The sequence below is a fragment of the Schistocerca cancellata genome, chromosome 2 (assembly GCF_023864275.1).
Source record: "Schistocerca cancellata isolate TAMUIC-IGC-003103 chromosome 2, iqSchCanc2.1, whole genome shotgun sequence".
NCBI lineage: Eukaryota > Metazoa > Arthropoda > Insecta > Orthoptera > Acrididae > Schistocerca > Schistocerca cancellata.
In genome coordinates, this window is record NC_064627.1 from 700,736,206 (window position 1) to 700,755,663 (window position 19,458).

The window sequence follows — 19,458 nt, forward strand, 5'->3', positions numbered from 1 at the left end:
TCGATATAAATAACACCGCACTAGCCTCCCGATCGCTAACGCAGCATAATGCACAAAATATACAGTGTGGTCCATTGATCGTGACCGGGCCAAATATCTCATGAAATAAGTGTCAAACGAAAAAACTACAAAGAACGAAACTTGTCTAGCTTGAAGGGGGAAACCAGATGGCGCTGCCATAGGTCAAACGGATATCAACTGCGTTTTTTTTAAAAACGCCCCCCATTTTTTATTACATATTCGTGTAGTATGTAAAGAAATATGAATGTTTTAGTTGGACCACTTTTCTCGCTTTGTGGTAGATGGCGCTGTAATAGTCACAAACATATGGCTCACAATTTTAGACGAACAGTTGGTAACAGATAAGTTCTTTAAATTAAAATACAGAACGTAGGTACGTTTGAACATTTTATTTCGGTTGTTTCAATGTGATACATGAACCTTTGTGAACTTATCATTTCTGACACCGCATGCTGTTACAGCGTGATTACCTGTAAATACCACAATAACGCAACAAATGCTCAAAATTATGTCCGTCAACCTCAATGCATTTGGCAATACGTGTAACGACATTCCCCTCAACAGCGAGTAGTTCGCCTTCCGTAATGTTCGCACATGCATTGACAATGCGCTGACGCATGTTGTCAGGCATTGTCGGTGGATCACGATAGCAAATATACTTCAACTTTCCCCACAGAAAGAAACCCGGGGACGTCAGATCCGGTGAACGTGCGGGCCATGGTATGGTGCTTCGCGACCAATTCACCTATCATGAAATATGCTATTCAACACCGATTCAACCGCACGCGAGCTATGTACCGGACATCCATCATGTTGGAAGTACAGTGCTATTACAAATGATTGAAGCGATTTCATAAATTCACTGTAGCTCCATTCATTGATATATGGTCACGACACACTACAGATACGTAGAAAAACTCATAAAGTTTTGTTCGGCTGAAGCCGCACTTCAGGTTTCTGCCGTCAGAGCGTTCGAGAGCGCAGTGAGACAAAATGGCGACAGGAGCCGAGAAAGCGTATGTCGTACTTGAAATGCACTCACATCAGTCAGTCATAACAGTGCAACGACACTTCAGGACGAAGTTCAACAAAGATCCGCCAACTGCTAACTCCATTCGGCGATGGTATGCGCAGTTTAAAGCTTCTGGATGCCTCTGTAAGGGGAAATCAACGGGTCGGCCTGCAGTGAGCGAAGAAACGGTTGAACGCGTGCGGGCAAGTTTCACGCGTAGCCCGCGAAAATTGGCTCATGCCACAACTGGAGACCGACAGCGCCGACTTCATCTTTCAACAGGATGGTGCCCCACCGCACTTCCATCATGATGTTCGGCATTTCTTAAACAGGAGATTGGAAAACCGATGGATCGGTCGTGGTGGAGATCATGATCAGCAATTCATGTCATGGTCTCCACGCTCTCCCGACTTAACCCCATGGGATTTCTTTCTGTGGGGTTATGTGAAAGATTCAGTGTTTAAACCTCCTTTACCAAGAAACTTGCCGGAACTGCGAGCTCGCATCAACGATGCTTTCGAACTCATTGATGGGGACATGCTGCGCCGAGTGTGGGAGGAACTTGATTATCGGCTTGATGTCTGCCGAATCACTAAAGGGGCACATATCGAACATTTGTGAATGCCTAAAAAAACTTTTTGAGTTTTTGTATGTGTGTGCAAAGCATTGTGAAAATATCTCAAATAATAAAGTTATTGTAGAGCTGTGAAATCGCTTCAGTCATTTGTAATAACCCTGTACATCGCCAATCTGTCATGCAGTGAAACATCTTGTAGTAACATCGGTAGAAATCAGCATACACTGCACCATTTAGATTGCCATCGATAAAATGGGGGCCCAGTTATCCTTCCTCCCACAATGCCGCACCATACATTAACCCACCAAGATCGCTGATGTTCCTCTTGTCGCAGCCATCGTGAATTTTCCTTCGCCCAGAAGTGCATATTAGCCGGTTTACATTGCCGCTGTTGGTGAATGACGCTTCGTCGCTAAATAGAACGCGTGCAGAAAATCTGTCGTCGTCCCGTAATTTCTCTTGTGCCCAGTGGCAGAACTGTACACGACGTTCAAAGTCGTCACCATGCAATTCCTGGTGCATAGAAATATGGTACGGGTGCAATCGATGTTGGTGTAGCATTCTGAATACCTACGTTTATGAGATTCCCGATTCTCGCGCAATTTGTCTGCTACTGATGTGCGGATTAGCCGCGACAGCAGCTAAAACATCTACTTGGGCATCATCATTTGTTGCAGGTCGTGGTTGACGTTTCACATGTGGCTGAACACTTCCTGTTTCCTTGAATAACGTAACTATCCAGCGAATGGTCCGGACACTTGGATGATGTCGTCCAGGATACCGAGCAGCGTACATAGCACACGCCCGTTGGGCTCTTTGATCACAATAGCCATACATCAACACGATCTCGACCTTTTCCGCAATTGGTAAACGGTCCATTTTAACACTGGTAATGTATCGCGAAGCAAATACCGTCCGCACTGGCGGAATGTTAGGTGATATCACGTACTTACACGTTTGTGACTATTACAGCGCCACCTGTCACAATGAGAAAAAAGTAGTCCAACTAAAACATTGATATTTCTTTACGTACTACACGAATATGTAATAAAAATGGTGGGTTCCTATTTCTAAAAAAACGCAGTTGGTATCCGTTTGACCTATGGCAGCGCCATCTAGCGGACCAACCATAGCGCCATCTGGTTTCCCCCTTCAAGGTATACAAGTTTTGTTGTTTGCAGTTTTTTTCGTTTGACGCTTATTTCGTGAGATATTTGGCCCGGTCACTATCAATGGACCTCACTGTACATTGTAAATTATTTCTCCACAAACACCAAACATTATCGATGTGCAGCGTGCTGTAAACCGTTGACTAACTAGAAAGAAGTAGAGTAAACTGATATTCGCACTCTCGAATACCAAAGTCGGTCATCTAACAGATCCGAGATGATCAATATTCTCTACAAACCAACTACTTCGTTCCCACGCCTAGAGAACAGGCAAACGTGTGTCCAACACACCACAATCCATATTCTCTCATTTAAATAAAGGCATCAAATGTGCAGAAGCAGTCGACCGATCAATTTACATGGGAGGAAATAACGCTCCACCGCAAACGTGCCATCTCATCTTGATCACGAAAACAGCCCAGGACATACTTAGCTCGCTATTCGGTCGTCTAGAACATGGTAAAGTTAACTATCATACATTCCTACATTCCAACAGGCCTCTGCATTCGGAAGACCGCTACCATTAACGTGGGAACGCTAATCAATACCACCACAGACTTTGCATACACGAACACATTCTAGAAAACCCCTCACAGATTTCTTCTATCATTATACTTACAACTAAATCTTATGATCCAGGTCTCAACTGAACGGTATTCGGCAATGAGCGAAGTATTGGAAATACACTCTGTTGAACGATGTGGCTCTGGAAATACCTGTACCTTCCTTAGCACTAGACATACTCTTTCCTTCGCTATCACACTGCCCCAAGTCAAATCCACACACCCCCTATAACAGCACATAGACATTTCCTTTACCCAAACAGATATACTTTATAAACCTGAACCTCAAATGCGGACATATCACACACCCGCCCGATGAATTTTGAAAGTCACTCGGCTAATGAACGCAGTGTGACCGGTATTTGCAACTCCCTCACGCCACTAGATATTTATCCAGTATGTGTAACGTATTCTATCTCGATACCATGTCAGATGTTCTGTTATATATCACTGAGTTAAAGGCGATGAATCATCGAGAAAGATCACAGCCACAAGTGAACCGTATCTCGAAATGAGTCACCTTTCTCGAACCTATCTGCTACAGTAAAAATCCAACATGGTCTTAGTCAGTCCCTACACATCTTGCAACTGCTCCCATTTCTACAGCTTTGCGCATGTGATCATACAATTTTAAGTCGGGACTAAGCAGAAGTCAGACAAAGCCATATCCACCATCTTCTGCAGCCCGTCTAGAAACAGAGCGAACTGAGTTACTCCGACAGGGCCATGTTTCGACCATTCGGCGGAAATGCGCGCATTGTGGTGCGTCCCCAAACTACATACAAGTACTATAGATCCATGTCCATTCAAATCTATAAGCCCAAGATCCTGTCATCGTTATACTCTACCGCCCCCCCCCCTCCCCTCCCCCAGCAGACAAAAATTAACAACTATAGAAGCTCAAATAACTTCATCTGATATAGAACTCACATAGACGCCATTTATCGCACGTTGACGCAAAGGTGCGTTGGGAGTCCAGAGCGGAGAGAGAGAAAGAGACAGAGAGAAGGAGATAGAGAGATATTTCGCAATGCTTCCCAGAGTAGCACAGCGTGCAGCCCTAACGGCATACTTCGCCCCTCACTGAATTTACCCCTCAAACTGCAGAGGGTAGTTTAAAGTTTCATCACCTCTACTCTAGGAGAATGATCGTATCCCACGTACTATACTGTAAATCGCAAGAAACGCCCGCTATGGCCATGTTTACTTGTTTGAAACACTGTTTTCTAACGCGCTTTGTACACTGCCAAACATTTCTCTTTTCTGCCACGACTTCGACCTCTATGTCACATCCTAAACTGGCATTAAGACGCTCTGATCCACGACCTCTCACAGAAAACTAGACATCACACTATGTAAATCATATTCTTACCGCAGATAGCATAACGTTGAATTATTTTTAAATAAAACACACGACATAAGGAAATGAACAGTTTCGCAGTGTTGTGGAGAGTTTCCAAACTATCATGCGAGAGTCTTTTATGACCTCTACATTTAAGTTCATATGTCACCGTGACGGTACAGATGATGGCTCGACGTTCCATTTCGAGTTATTCGTAATCCTGCACTCATGTACGCGATCGCTGTTTAGCTGCTAGCAACCTCCAGAAGTTGTCTCCCACCCACAAAACTTCTCCCCCAACTCAAACAAGCTATCTCACTCAATCATTATATGGTAACCGATGCGCGGATGTGATGCAAAAGATACCTTCGATGTACTGTAATATTAAGCACCAGACATGATAGTTCGAAGAATTTTACACTAAGTTCAGGATCGGCCATTGATGTGACAGCATGGTCCCCAATTTCAGTATCACAGCTAAACAGCCCCTTTTACATCACTTTATGAGTATGATTGCGAATGTGGGTTGATTACTGTGCAGTACATGCATTTATTGTTAATTCTCGAACACATACATGATCAAAGTGCATCAGACAATGCTCTACATATTTGTAACATTTCGAACATGTGTTTAATTTACGATCTATCTCTCAGCGTATGGAAGTCACAGAGCATTCTCCCCGTCTTAGGTAAAAGACCAACCTCACATGGTCATTGACCAACACACCCTGCAGCACCGTTAGAGAATTCATCTCCAAGCGATCAGAAGAAGAGCGCTACACTCCACTTCTCGTGAATGAATATAGCTCTCCAAGTCCCAGCCCAGCCAAATGCGCGAGATTTCTCGAGATGTTACCATGTCGAGGAGCTTACTCTCCTTATCGATGTGTAGTAACAGATTTCAAAGTGCCTTAATGTAATAGAATTCAGTTAAGAAGAACAATAAAAGACTTATTTTTATACGCGATGGAGTTCGAGACGAACTGAGTTGGATACATTTTTAGCTATATCAACGAAGCTATCAATTCTAAATTATTGTTCTAGAGTTTAGGATCTGTACTTGGAAGGTATTGGTAAGATAGAGAAAATAAACACACACACTCCTAAGACTGCGACGTTCTGCACTTAAAAACTGGCTATAATGTTAGACCGGATACCTTTCCCCCCTATCAGACATACATCCTTCTTCACAGTTTCTCTACGCTGAACTATCTTGTCGAATGGTAAAACATTTGTTGTGCATCATACGAGCGCAATATAGCTTTGCACAGACGTATAGTGTCCACTGTTCACATCCAATCGCGGTTCAGAAATTATACGATGGCTGCATTAGGCCTACATAAAATGATAGTTACTTGCGCGGGATACATCCCACAAGGAAACAGATAAACGCAAAGCAGCAGTATCCGACATGTGAAAATTACAAATCATTCCGTCACTAACTTGTAAACGGCGCATCACTCGGACAATGCGCATCACAAGCTCTTACCGCTAAGTTAGTTGTGACCCTGAAGTCTTGATTTTACACCCAAGATGCGACACGGGCGATGGCATAAATGAAAGCTCCTTTAGAGGAGTGTGTCATGTTTCTTCACACATGAAATGGAAGTCCTGTGATGACCGACAGGTTTACCGTTAACGAACGCAAGTAGACAGTGTTTTAAAACACATACCGAACACGTAGCTGTATACGAGTAGAACGCAGGCTATGTCACGTGACTGATGCATCCGGAATCACTGGTACCTCAATAGACACACAGTATAATGCAGTCACAATGGGGAAAAAATTGACTCCCTCCCTTATTCTCTTCGTTTCAATGTACACGTTTTCCAGGATTCCTCCTGTTGCAGCATACTTGATCCGATATACAAATTGTTTGGTGCAAACCGGAAGATAGGAAAGTACTTCCTCAAGTTCATCGCATTAGGCTTTATATTTGGTCGATATACACCTATTCCTTGGTCACTTTTCGCAATTCTATCGATTTGAGGTCAGATCTATATATGCGATCATGACATAACATCTCGTTCTGTCTTCTAAAATTGATTGTAAATGTAGTGACATACAGAAAGCTAAGTCAAACGCTCTCCGAATGTGGAAGTGACTTGACACAGTCGAGTGCAGTGCTATATTATACGTCCCGATCAATGCATTTGGGCTATGTGGTGGCATCTTTGCTACTCCAAATATTACATCAGAAAATAAGAAATTGTATTGTGCTGGAGAAAAGACAGAACTTCCTGCATATCAATATACAGTAGTTTCAAAGTTCAGAAAAATTTATTCATACAAAAAAGACAAATATTCACATTAAAACAGACGAACTTCAAATAGAATTACTATTCAGAGTGGTATTAAATTATATATTGATATGAAAGATAGTATTGGAAGTGTTCTTGGATTTAGTGGTGAAACTATTGAAGCTAACAAAAAAGCTATTGCTGGTAATCTTCATTAAATTATTCTCTATGAGTTAACTAACACTATTTTTAATTTAGATGATGAAATTTTTGTGTAGCATATTGATCATTTTCATCAAGAAACTAATATTATTGCTTCATTTAAGCTTAATTCTGAATTTGGTAGACCACTAATTCATGAACCTCATTATTCTGTGTATGCCCCAACTTTTGACACCATACAGGATTTAGAAATTACTATAACTGATTGAAATGATGATTTAATTGACCTTAATGCTGCTACTGTAGCAGTTACTTTAGAAATATCTTAATAAAGTTTTTTCCTTATTAGATGAACGACACAGAGATCTATCAGTTCTACCCATTCCCTGTGAATGGCCAATCAAAAAATACTCTAAATACTCCTAAAATAACAGAAATTAACAAAATATAGGAGATTGATGACTTCATCCTAATCATGCTGAACTGTACATTAGCTTCAGTATTATTGAAGCTGATGGTACAGATTACCCAACTCATGATGGAAAATCTAATAAAAATTAACTGATAATTATGTGGAAAAGCTATCTGATTTGATAACCATAAAGAAAGAAAATAATCAGTAAATGTTACATACAGACTAGAGCATCCTTTTATTTCATCATCAGTTTTGTTGTATTTGAGTTCGTACCTTAAAGATAAAACGAAAGAGTCATGAAATGAAGTGTTATATCTGCTAAATATTCTCTGTGTTTTCTTTGGGAACTATTAAGAAATTTTATTGCAAGGGGAGCTTACTGTAATTTTCACTTATATTTCCAATGCTGCAGATGCTTAGATGAGCTCACTACAATGATGCTGGGGTTGAAATAAAAGATACACTTCTAAATGAAGATAAAATTATTGTACAATCTGTGGAAATTTGTGTACCTGTTGTTAAATATGTACCAAATTATGAGCTTGAACAATGAGAAAAATCCTAAAGTTCCAATATATTTCTATGAACTATAAACTACTGATGTTTCTTGTTTAGGTAACAAGAAAAAACTTATATATAAAAAATAGAAGTAATGAAATATTTCCTCAAGAAACGTGGTATTTTGGTACACCAAATATTTATCTGAAGGTAAATGATGAATTTGTTGGTATTAAACGAATTACACAGTTGAAGGGCATTTGTAGATAGAAGTCCATTTAATTTTGTAATGAAATATTCTATCAATGCGATCAACATGAGTTGCAGAAGGAAAATCGTTATCACTCAGAAGACTACCGTGAAATTGTGTGTGGTATTCAACAATAAAACACAGGTCACAATCGCCTACATAATTATGTATGGGAAGAAGTATCTCACATTTGAATATTAACTTTGAATTTTCAAGCTGAAAAAATAAGTATTTAATGATATCTGAGTATATTCACTATTATTTTACTGAATTGCTCTTTTTATGTAGATTATGTTAGCATTTTGAAGTTAAGAAATTGGTAAATATTTGGCTGAGCAATTAACAAAAATTTCTGCCCCTTGCCCCTTTGACTTATGCAGCCTAATTCACTACCCTATTTTGCAGATAACGGTTTCATAGGGGCATCGATCCTATGCCAAAATTCCATCAGATTCATTTACCTGAAAAATAAGAAAGTTATAATAAAAACAAATATCATTCACTTTAAACTTGGTGCCTCTGAGGGAGTAAAGTGGTGATAAAAACTGTCAACAGACAATGTTGAGGTAAGCTCCATATAAATTAATATCGAACATACCTCATTTTAAACACAAATTATTCTTTTACAATGTTAATTTGAGTACAGTATTTGACATTGCATGTTATTTATATTTAGCCTCTTCAATTACAATACAATAATGCAAAGAGGGTCATATATTTAGATCCAAAATTAACTGTTGAAAATACCAGGTTTTTGATTGAATTTCAAACTGCTGTCAGGAACTATATATACAACGTCCAAGATTCTTTACTACATACAATTACTGAGGGAAGTGTGTGTAACCAGAGGTCAATGTAATGTAATGTAATGTGTAAGGTTACCATTTGACTAAAACAACCAACATTGTCCCCTATAAACCTAATAGCTGTCAGATGAATGGAGCACTTTCGTTAATTTGGAGGCCTCCATGAGTGCCATATACATAGGGTCAGAAAAGTCTGAAACACAGAAGATTTGTGGAGGGCTATGAGGGGGGGGGGGTTGTTTTGTACTTTTTTGTAATGAAATTTTTGTTTGTTTTCATAATAATCTTCTACCTGCTAAAGAAGAAAGAATGAGAAAAGTTTAGGTAATAAACGTAATACGTTTGCATTATTTTCTTAAATTGATTTTTTCTGAAAAAGGAATGTACAAAATGAAAATGTTATCACTTCTTTCCCCTTAATTTTATACATATTTTATAACACAATTTATATTGTTTTCTACATGAAAAAAGTCAGCCAGAAATAGGTATTACCTTCAATTTTATCGTACTTTAGCATCAAGAGTTTCATATGACTCTCACCCAGCACTATGTAGCAACATCAAGACATTATTTTACATGCAAAGCCTGGATAGAGAGTAATGAGAACTATGATTTTTCTCCAAACTGATTTTATTGAGAAATCTTCAATACAATCGCCCACACTATTTATGACCTTTTTCCAAGTGTCAGGAAGGCGTCATATACTATCTGTGTGTCTGTTTCCGTTGATGTCCCGTGTTGACCGCTCTATCACGTGCATAATGTCTTCTCTGGTGTTGTACCAGATACTTCACAGAGGTTCTTGCATTTTGGCAAAGACATCGTAATTGCAGGGACTCATGTTGGGTGAGTATTGTGGATGTTCCATACTCTGCTATTGTCAGTGGCACATGAGTTCCTGAACAGCAACACTGGTGTGGCATCGTGCATTGTCATGCAGGACGATGGGATGCTGTTCCATGAAATGACTTTCCTTTCGCTTGAGCACTCGACAAAAGTAGTGTTGCAGGACCATGTGGTAGTAGGCAGTGTCTACCATCACCCTTGGTGGTAGAGTGTGATGCAGTATTAAGCCATCAGTGTCATACGCTGCAATGAATATCATGTTTACAATAGTTTCTGTAGAGGAAACCTGGGATGCCTCCATTCACTGGGTTGGCGTTTCAAGTTTGATACGTATGAGCGGGCTCAGATTTCATCGATAGTGATGATGTGTCAAGGAAAGTTGTTACTTTGGTACTGCCCCAACAAATCCTGTGTGATGGCATAGCACTGCAATTGTTGCACCTCATTTTCATAGGGTATCCAACATGATTCGATTTTGTGGTACCCCAGGATGTCGCTCAGAATGTGGAGCTCAATTCTGTGGCATATTCCAACTTCTGCTCCCACGACATGCGTAGTCTACCGGCGATTAACGTCCAACAAGGAAACAAGAACTGTATTGTCATCAGGGTTGTCCTGTACAGGAGCGATCCTCCACAGCATCTCTACTTAATCTGAATGCTTTAACTTTTTGTGCGACCGTTCAGTGTGGCAATGCCGTGTCACCATACTCTTCACCCAGTCCCTTGAAAGATTCTTGCATACTCCGACCTTGTGACACTTCAATTCTGTGCCAAGAACGTTACCCTGTCTTTGTAGACACGATGTTACGGTGGTTGCACTGCTACTATGACGTTCAACCGTCTACACACTGCAATAGATTAACAGAGTATTGTCCCCTTTCGCTGTACAAACTCGTCACACAGGCCTCCATTGTGTCAACACAGATGGCAGCTCACTGAATCACCAGTTTGACACTACAGCACTGTTACAACTACTTTGTATCCAGCCCTTGTACTGTAGGCATGCTTTTATTGTTCAAAGGTGGAAATATTTTGTAGTTTCCCCTCTTACCTGGTGCAGATTCCAGAGCAGCTTCATGTGGTATTTTGGTGTACTCAAGCACTCTCTCCACTGATGTCATCTGGCTGACTACCTCAGTCATCTGCAGAATCCCATGCTGGAGCATGCACGTCAGAATGAGTGACTGTGATATGGCCAAACCCACACCAGAACCACCGAATGAACCTAAAAGTTATACATGTATACCAGATTGGGGCACTGGCCATGCCATCGCAATATATGCAGTGGTGGCAGTACAAAATTTGTTTAGTGATAGGAAGATTCCAAAATTGGCATTTTTTATACAACTAATTCTGTGAAGTTGAGAATGAGTCCTAGTCCAGAAGAATTTGTGACAGGAAGTGTTTGTAATGTAATCTATGTATAACAGCTGATAGGTTCAAATCAGTACTTTTTTGAAAGGTAACTGCTTTGATAGCTAAAATGCAAACATACTTCATTATCATAATCGAAGTTCATACCTTGCATTTTCACCATGAATATGGATGCCACTTCTTTGATTCAGTTACCTCACATTACATTCCCATATGGTTTAACAAAAATACAGTTTAATAAATATTGTGCACTTCATAATGTAATTCCTCACTGTATAAGAATGTCTGGAAATAGATGTCCTCTACAACACAAAAAATAAACTAAAGAGGGGAGATAATGTGAATATTTGTTAAGCTCCAACTAAACTTACAGTAACTAATTAGTTGTTGACTGAAGTCTTCCAGTACACATTAATGTACAGAGGGTCATACAACACCTGAAATGAGGGAAAAACCACAACAAACAAACTATTTTAGTCCTAACTCTGTCAGAATAAAACATATTAATGATAGAATACCATATATCATATTTTTTATTTCTGATTGAAAATCTTCAAACTTCGAAGTTAATTCTTTTTCAATTTTTGGTTCTAATGACTAAATATATTGATTTTTGATCTAATATTTTTATCTTATTACTATGATTAGATAATGCTTCACTAATAAGACTCAGCGGAGCAACGCCTCTGAGGAATTCCAGCACAGTCCTGGACGAAACATAAGGAGCAGAAAAGTTCTTGGACCACGACCTCACATCCTGGAAAATATATCAACAGCCAAATCCACTGATTGCCAACATGATCTGATGTATCTAATTTAACTACTCTGCATTAAGTAATTTTTAGATTAATGGGTAATTTGTAATACATGAATGCCCCCAAAATTTAAATTTTTAATTGTTTAATTAATTCTTCTATCTCTAAGTTATATAAAGGATTATTAGATTTTTAATACTTATTTTATTTTTCCTTCTGTCAGTCCCTTTCCTTTATTTTCTATTTCTATGTTCATTATTGCATTTGCAGAGGCTGCGGATCCTCTTGTGAGTGAGTCACTACTTGCTAGATATGGTAATATGGCAATAGCACCCTTCATGTTCTGTTATTTGAGAATCTTGTTTCTTTTTCATTAGAAATTCAATAACTTTTTTTACAAAAGAATTGCATAATGTAATAAGTACATCTCCAACTGTTTTCTTAACTCCTTCTGTTTTGAGCATAATTTAAAAATTAACATTATTATTCATCTCATTGTTATTTAATTTAATATTAATTGATTTTGGTTTCGTTTTATTATTTGGAAGTAAAGTATAAACAATACTAAAATGGTTCTGAGCACAATGGAACTCAACATCTTAGGTAATCAGTCCCCTAGAACTTAGAACTACTTAAACCTAACTAACCTAAGGACATCACACACAGCCACGCCCGAGGCAGGATTCGAACCCATGACCGTAGTGGTCGCACGGTTCCAGACTGAAGTACCTAGAATCACTCGGCCACAACGGTCGGCTAAACAATACTAATGTTATTCAATTATATAGACTAAATATTAATAAAGAATTTTTATAAATCACATACTTAATGACTGGTGTGAATACTCATACCTAATTTTCATTTTCCATTCATTATTGATCCAGCTTCAGTTGCAGCCAGTTTTTCAGCAAGACGAAAATCTTTGTTTTTCAAGTAATTGTATCTCTTTATCAGCTTTGAGCATTTTTCCAAATCTTTATTATCTCTGTAAAAAGTTTCATGTTTTTTACAAGCTTTGTCTAATGGTTTACTTCCTTTATCTCCTCTAGATAAACTTTCTTCTAATCTTGTTTCAGGGCCACAGCAATTATAACCAGCAATAAGTAAGTCCCTTCATATGTACTTTCTCCAACTGTTAATTTATCACTATTACATTTTACTGATACTTTTCTAAAACCTTTAAATTTACCAATAGGTTTTAATCAAAATCTTTATCTACGCTATTGTTGATAAATTGTAGCATTCTTTACCTATTTTAATATTCGATTATTCTTCTTCATTTTTACCTTCTTTATGCCTTCAGTTTTTTATTTCTGATTCACTCAATGTATAATAACGATGTGAACTTTTTATTGTTTAATTGACATGATAAAGTCAAAATTTTCTAAATTATGTTGATCTAAGGAACAATTTTTGTTTTCTAACTTCTCTGTTCTCTCCAGTCGCTTTTAACACATTATCATGTAGTCCCTTGATTGCTTCTTTGACTGGTCTGATTGCATTGGTAACTGGTTGATGTCCTTTTTTAAATTTTTCAAATTCCGTTCTTGGTCGTTTTTTCCATTTTTTAAATTCTTCTCTCAATTGTCCTTTCATTTCTCTGTTTCATCTAGCTTTTTAACAACTTCTGGGTCATATTTTGTAAATATTTATCAAGGATAAAAAATCATCAATAACTTTTTTAAGTTCAATATTTATGTTCAGTGTTTATGTTAAATGTTTATATACAATGTTTATGTTCAATATTCAAGTGTAATGTTTAAAAAACTCTTAACCATTTCCTTGTATTTATCATTTCTAATTTTTCTTGTCATACCCATCATCATACAACCAAAATCATTATTCCAATACTTACTGCACATTTCCTTAAATTGATAAAATTGTACATCACCTCCAACAAGTTCATGATAAATATAATTTACATTTGTGTCACCTTGTGTCAATATATTAAAAAATTACGAATTTACTAATTGGTTTGTTATTTAACTGTAGCCAGGTTTTCAAGAATGGCATCGTCAAATATAAGAACCTAATTATTTTGATTGTCATTTAATGGAATAATTTACTCAATATTTTGAATAAAAGGAGTAATTTTTCATTAATTTTGTCTTCAATTTTTTCATTCATCCTCATTAATTGTTAGTATTTTGGTGGTTCTAACTTTTGGAATGACCCTGAAAGTCTTTAATTTTATTCCATTTCAAGCATTACAGAGCTAGAATGTAATTATCAATCAATAACATTGTCTGTCTACAGTCACTTTGGGATATTATTGAATATCAAATAAAAGCTGGTAAAAGTTTACTATGTTGATTTTTTTATCTTTTCCAGAATTCTTATTTTTAGTTCTCAATCTGTCATTTATTTATATAATTTTTATTAATAATAACTGGATCATGTTTTTAAACTGAGTACTAAAGCAGCTGTTCGTAAAGAAAGATTAATAGTTCTTATACGAGAAAATTATACATTAGTTCGTTTTTATTCAACTTTTTTAACACCAAATATTATACTGAAAATAATAAGTTATACACTAAGAAATAACAGAAATTCCTGTTGCTCAGTATAGTCTCAAACATTTGGAAAAATTTGTTCATTCAAGAAAACCTAATATACACATAAAAAAGGATACAATTTTAAACAGAGTTACTGTTAAAAGTGACATTAAATTATTCACTAATGAAGAAGACAGTAGTGGACAAATGTTAGGTATTAATGGTAAAAATTATTGAACCCAATGAAAAACTGGCTGGTAATAATTTATCAAAAATAACACTATAGGAACTATTTATAAATTTTAAATATCTAGAGGAATGTTTGCAAAACATACTGATCATTTTCAAAGAGAAACTAGTACTATTCCTCTATTTAAACTAAAATCTGAATTTGGAGGACCAGTAATTTGTGAACCAAAGTTTCCTCTAAATATTCCAATTTTTGACACTATTCAGAACTTACAGTAATTACTGTGACAGACGAAACTGTGTATATCATTGACTTCAACAGTTCACTAAGAATGACTTGACTTGATAATGTTTTTTGTTTGATGAATATTTTTTCCTTTCAGGAACAAAATAGTCAGTTACCAATTTTACTCTTTCCCAATTACTACCAAGACGAAGATTAATTTAAATATTCCAAACAGACAGACAGAAAATAATACTAATATTTGAGTCAGATGGATTCAACCCAATTATTCAGAAGTTTATATGACTTTCCATATCATTGAAACTATGGAACAGATTACCCATTGTATGATAGAAAATCTAATAAAGAATTAATCGATAATTATTTGACAAAACTGTTATCACAGTTAAAAAAGGAAACAATATTCTATCTAGAACAGAACATCCATTTACTTCTTCATCAGTTCTTATTTGGTTACCTCATCGCTATCAAATGAATTAACTATCAGAGGTCACATTCTTAGTAATGGAAAAATAAAAAGGTAAAAAATTAAGTACTTTATTCATTAGAAATATTCGATGGATTTTTAAAAATACTAAGGAAATAATTAGGGAAAGAAAGTAAATAGTAATTTATAATTTCAGTTCAAGTTATAAAGATTCAGTTCCTAGATGGGCCAATATAAATGAAGCTGGAATTGAAATAAAAACCACACTCTGAAATAATGAAAAATAGTTGGTGAATCGATATAAATCTGTGAGCAGTCATAAAATATGAACTTGAATATTCACCTCAACTAGAACAAGAAAGAATGAAAAATTGAAGAATTCACATTTCTTTCATTGAACCACAAACCATTGAAATTGCTGGATTAAATGGCAAAGGAATTTTGAACTAGATATCACTAATTATTATAATTTGGAGAGTTTGAAATGCCTTATTTTATTTTCATTGTTTCCCAAACTAGTCGAAAAAATAATTAGTTAATTGATTCCCCTTTATTCGATCACATTAAATTGCAAAATATCTATAAAAAGAAGAAATGAAATTTATACACACGAATTATGGTCTTTAAAATGCCTTCCAAGATTTTAAAAGAACAACACAAATAACGATATTAATTCAATTTTATTGGAAATTATGCTATCTAGGTCATAAATATGACTACATGAATGAGTGTTTTAAATACTCAAAACACAACAATGAATTGTCTGCTCTTTTAATGAAAACATACCAAATGTTACACTTGCATATTTCATTATATATGTTAAAACGAATTTAACTTACGCTTCACAACAGAAAATACTAACAGAAAATTTCAAATTTTTGAATTTTCAATTCAAACAATTCGAAAAACTAATATGTTTGTATATAAATAAAGAAAATAAAATGAAAATGATTGACTGTGTTGAAAATCTAGTAAGTGAACTCAACAGTTATAGTAATGCTTTCACAGAGGTGTTCACTAAATTAACAGATATGAAAAAAAGCTGAAATTCCGGTACCTAAGTATGGCCAAAAGGTGTTGCTACTTTTCGATAAAATGTTTAAAATTACTCTTTTGCATCATTATACTACAATCTTTTCAGAAGGCAACAAAATTGCAGAACATTATCAGAATTAATTTTATATATCTAGTTTTGAAAAAATATAGATTGTTTAGTTTACATTATTGAATTTGACTGAATTTTATAATTTTTTATTTGAATTTTTAGCTGAATAAATTTATTCTTTTAAAAATTAAATTTTAACTGAATAAATTTTAGTATACTTTTTATTTTTTTAATCACATAAAAATTTCGTTCATTGAAATTGATATATTTTTTAAACAGGGGATACAGTGAAATTCATGGTTTTTTAAGACAGGAAGTTTTTAAAAATATATTCTTTGGCCCAGAAACGGCATACATATAGTGATTGAATAGCATGACAAAGTAACAATACACTTAATTCGAAAGAGTAAACTAGTAAGTTTTCTTTTCTCATTGAGTGTGTGGTGTGTACTTCCGTGACAGAAGCTGATATCACAACCAAGACGGTGCTTTCTGGATTTGAGGAGGTTTGTCTGCATTCTGAAATTTGACAAAACAGAGAGTGTGGTATATTTTCTATGAAGATTTAGGATGAAGAATAGTAAAGTAGCACCAACCCGACAGACAATCTACAATTGACATGTAAAGTTCGTTGAAAGTGAGTGTTTGTTTGACAAGAAGATAAGTGGTCAATCAAGTGCAAATGCAAATGACATTAATAAACGTGCAGAGAAGCTTTCACATGAAGTCTGGCAAAACGTCTATGCAGAGCTTCATGGGAGATGGAATTGTCAACAATGACTGAGTGGTGTATTTTGCTTAAAAAATTAAACATGAAACTGTGCACATTGCATTTACTGCAAAGTTCTATCCTAAACATGAGGACCAACGATTCGAGTTTTGCTGTGCATCGCAAGTCGAAAATTAATGTCTTGTGAATTTAATACTTTTTTTGGATGAGGCAGCATTTCATACATATGGGGATGCAAATAGACAGTACTGCAAAAATTGGGAATAGGAAACTTGCATAACATTGCCAAATACGAGCGAGATTCTCCAATGATCAATGCTTTTTGTGTCATGTCTCACAAGAAACTTTATGGGTCTTTCATCTTTGAAGAACAAACTGTTACTGGAGAGTGCTTCATTATAATTTTGCAGAACTGACTAACGCCATTGTTGCGAACAGATCATTTGCTGATAACTTGGAATAAAGTTTAATCTGTCAATAATACTGTTGGTGTGACCTGAGCCTAAAAATATACTTTTAACAAATTAAAAGGAATTATGTAATTTACAATTACACTAAACCAAAAGTACCTGCTTACTGAACGAATAATACAACAACTTAATTTCTGTCATTCTCTCATCTCAAGTGTACAAATGAAGTTGCTATGAAAATTTGTAGCACTTACTAATTGATAACTTGTTAATAAAAATATCAAAGTCGAACTTAATCAAGTATTCTTAAATTTCTTTCATGCAGTTATATTAAAATATCTACCAATTCGCAAATTACACTACAATAGTGTGCTTCATAAGTTATATCAACGGATCTTTTGCAAGTGTCAGGTGCTTGAGAAAAGTAATACAGCAAGTTTCAGTCAACGCACACTTCGTTTCCATACCTTGTTTCTTGCCACACGTGACATTGCTATTAATCTACAACGTTTTACCGTTACAGGTGAAAGAACACACACTGATATTTAGAGTAGCAATTTTTCGAAAGACCTCACCTGTAGAAAGCACCAGGAAGCTGAATGTGACGATTGTAACGAAAATACTGCTGAGAAGGTCAAGCCATATGCCGAGAGTGCTTCCGTTTGTAATGTACAGGAACCAAGCTGAAGTGTGGCGGTCCTACGACGAGACAAAGTCCAGGTAACTAGTCGTTCACTATTTTATGCGCGCAAATAAATATATAACGTTATGCAGATCTTAATATGACAACAATTATCTGTTTAAATACCTGCTTCTCGAACTAGAAGATATGGATTAGGTGAAAATACCAGTATCTTGCTACACCAAACAAGCAGTTCAAAATTTTACCTATGGGCCAAATAGGCGGCCTAACAAAACGGTCAGTCGTTCAAAAACAGTATTTTCGTAATGCACTACCAGGTGTACCGGTATGAAATGAGCGTTTTTTTTGCGAAAATGAAACACTAATTTTGAATTGAAAAGTAAAAACATTTTATTCAAAGTACTGACCATTGCTTTCTATACATTTTGACCACCTTTCTGGCAATTTGTGGACACCACGCCAATAGAAACGTTCGTCTTTTGAAGCAAAGCATTCAGACACCCAATTTTCGACTTCTTCGCAGGAATCGAAGTGTTCCTCAGCCAATGCGTGTCCCATTGATGAAAACAAATGGTAGTCGGAAGGGGCCAAGTCTGTTGAATACGGCGAGTGGGGTAGCAGCTCCCAGCCAAGTGTTTTGATTGTATCCTGAACCAGTTTTGCTTTGTGTGCATGTGCATTGTCGTGTAAAAATAATTACTTTGCCATGTCTTCTGGCCCATTCTGGTCTTTTTCGATCAATGCATAGTTCAAATTGATCATTTGTTTTCTGTAGCAATTAGTATTCACAGTTTGACCGTGTTTTAGAAGCTCATGATACACCAAACCTTTCTGATCCCACCAAACACAGATCATTGTTCAAATGGTTAAAATGGCTCTGGGTACTATGGGACTTAACATCTTCCACATCTACATCTACATCTACATGAATACTCTGCAATTCACATTTAAGTGCTTGGCAGAGGGTTATTCGAACCACAATCATACTCTCTCTCTATCATTCCACTCTAGAACAGCGCGCGGGAAAAACGAACACACAACCTTTCTGTTCGAACTCTGATTTCTCTTATTTTATTTTGATGATCATTCCTACCTATGTAGGTTGGGCTCAACAAAATATTTTCGCATTCGGAAGAGAAAGTTGGTGACTGAAATTTCGTAAACAGATCTCGCCGCGACGAA

At 36.4% G+C, this 19,458-nt stretch overlaps 1 protein-coding gene across 1 annotated transcript in view; it reads right to left on the reverse strand.

Moving 5' to 3' along the window:
* LOC126157785 (ATP-binding cassette sub-family C member 4-like) overlaps window positions 1-19,458 on the reverse strand; it is a 241,759-nt gene that overhangs the window by 43,785 nt on the left and 178,516 nt on the right. The window contains exons 15-16 of the mRNA XM_049916399.1: window positions 18,209-18,332; window positions 10,956-11,129 (exon numbers count right to left, since the gene is read on the reverse strand). Coding sequence (XP_049772356.1) covers window positions 10,956-11,129; window positions 18,209-18,332 — 298 coding nt within the window. The remainder of the gene's footprint in view (window positions 1-10,955; window positions 11,130-18,208; window positions 18,333-19,458) is intronic.